Source organism: Ursus maritimus, unplaced genomic scaffold (genome assembly GCF_017311325.1).
Source record: "Ursus maritimus isolate PB19 unplaced genomic scaffold, ASM1731132v1 scaffold_50, whole genome shotgun sequence".
NCBI classification, from domain to species: domain Eukaryota; kingdom Metazoa; phylum Chordata; class Mammalia; order Carnivora; family Ursidae; genus Ursus; species Ursus maritimus.
This window is the reverse complement of record NW_024426664.1, coordinates 192,550-193,322: the sequence shown is the minus strand read 5'-3', so window position 1 is coordinate 193,322 and position 773 is coordinate 192,550. Positions and strand designations below refer to the sequence as shown.

At 56.3% G+C, this 773-nt stretch overlaps 1 gene segment (V, D, J or C); it reads left to right on the top strand.

The window, feature by feature from the left end:
• The first annotated feature begins 6 nt into the window (after positions 1-6).
• Positions 7-761, top strand: LOC121100924. The segment is given in 2 exon segments: positions 7-58; positions 252-761. Coding segments are annotated over 2 exon segments (552 nt in total).
• The last annotated feature ends 12 nt before the right edge of the window (positions 762-773 follow it).

Genomic DNA, 773 nt, shown 5'->3' with positions numbered 1-773 from the left:
GGAAACATGAAGAGAGGCTGGAGAGCTCTGCTGGGGCTTCTATGGGTGCAGGTTTGCTGTGAGTGGGGCCGTTCCTCATGGGTACTCAGGTGGGGTCCACAGCCCACAGTGGTGGGGAGGGGGAGCTGAGAGAGAACTCCTAGAAGGTCCTACATCAAGGGGGTTTCTTTGGATATATTACAGGTTTGAAAATGGCACTGGTGACTCCCCAGTCATATCACTTGTATGTTTGTTCTTCTCTTTCCACGCAGGGGTGAGAGGGCTGGAGGTGGAGCAGAGCCCTTCAGCCCTGAGCCTCCAGGAGGGAGCTGGCGCTGCTCTGAAGTGCAATTTTTCCCAAGCTGTGAACAGCGTGCAGTGGTTCCGACAGAACCCCGGGGGTGGCAGCCTCACCCGGCTGATTTACGTGGCTTCGGGCACGAAGCAGAGCGGAAGGTTCAACTGCACACTGAACACGAGGGAACGGTCCAGCACCCTCCACATCACAGGCTCCCAGCTGGAAGACGCAGCCTCCTACCTGTGCGCCTTGGAGACACAGTGCTGCCTGCTGATCCGGGGCCTGCACGCCAACTGCAGCTGCGCCTACGCCCCGGCCCCTCCCTGGGGCATCTGCACCCACAGCAGCCTTGGCTCCTTTTCAAATTTTCAGATCTTTGTTACAGCACCTTTTCCCTCCAAAATGAGACCCATCAGGGTTGTCATTTCACTTTCCCTTGTTACCCTTTTTCTTCCCAGAAAGCCCTGCCTGTAAAAATCTCTACCATGGACACTTT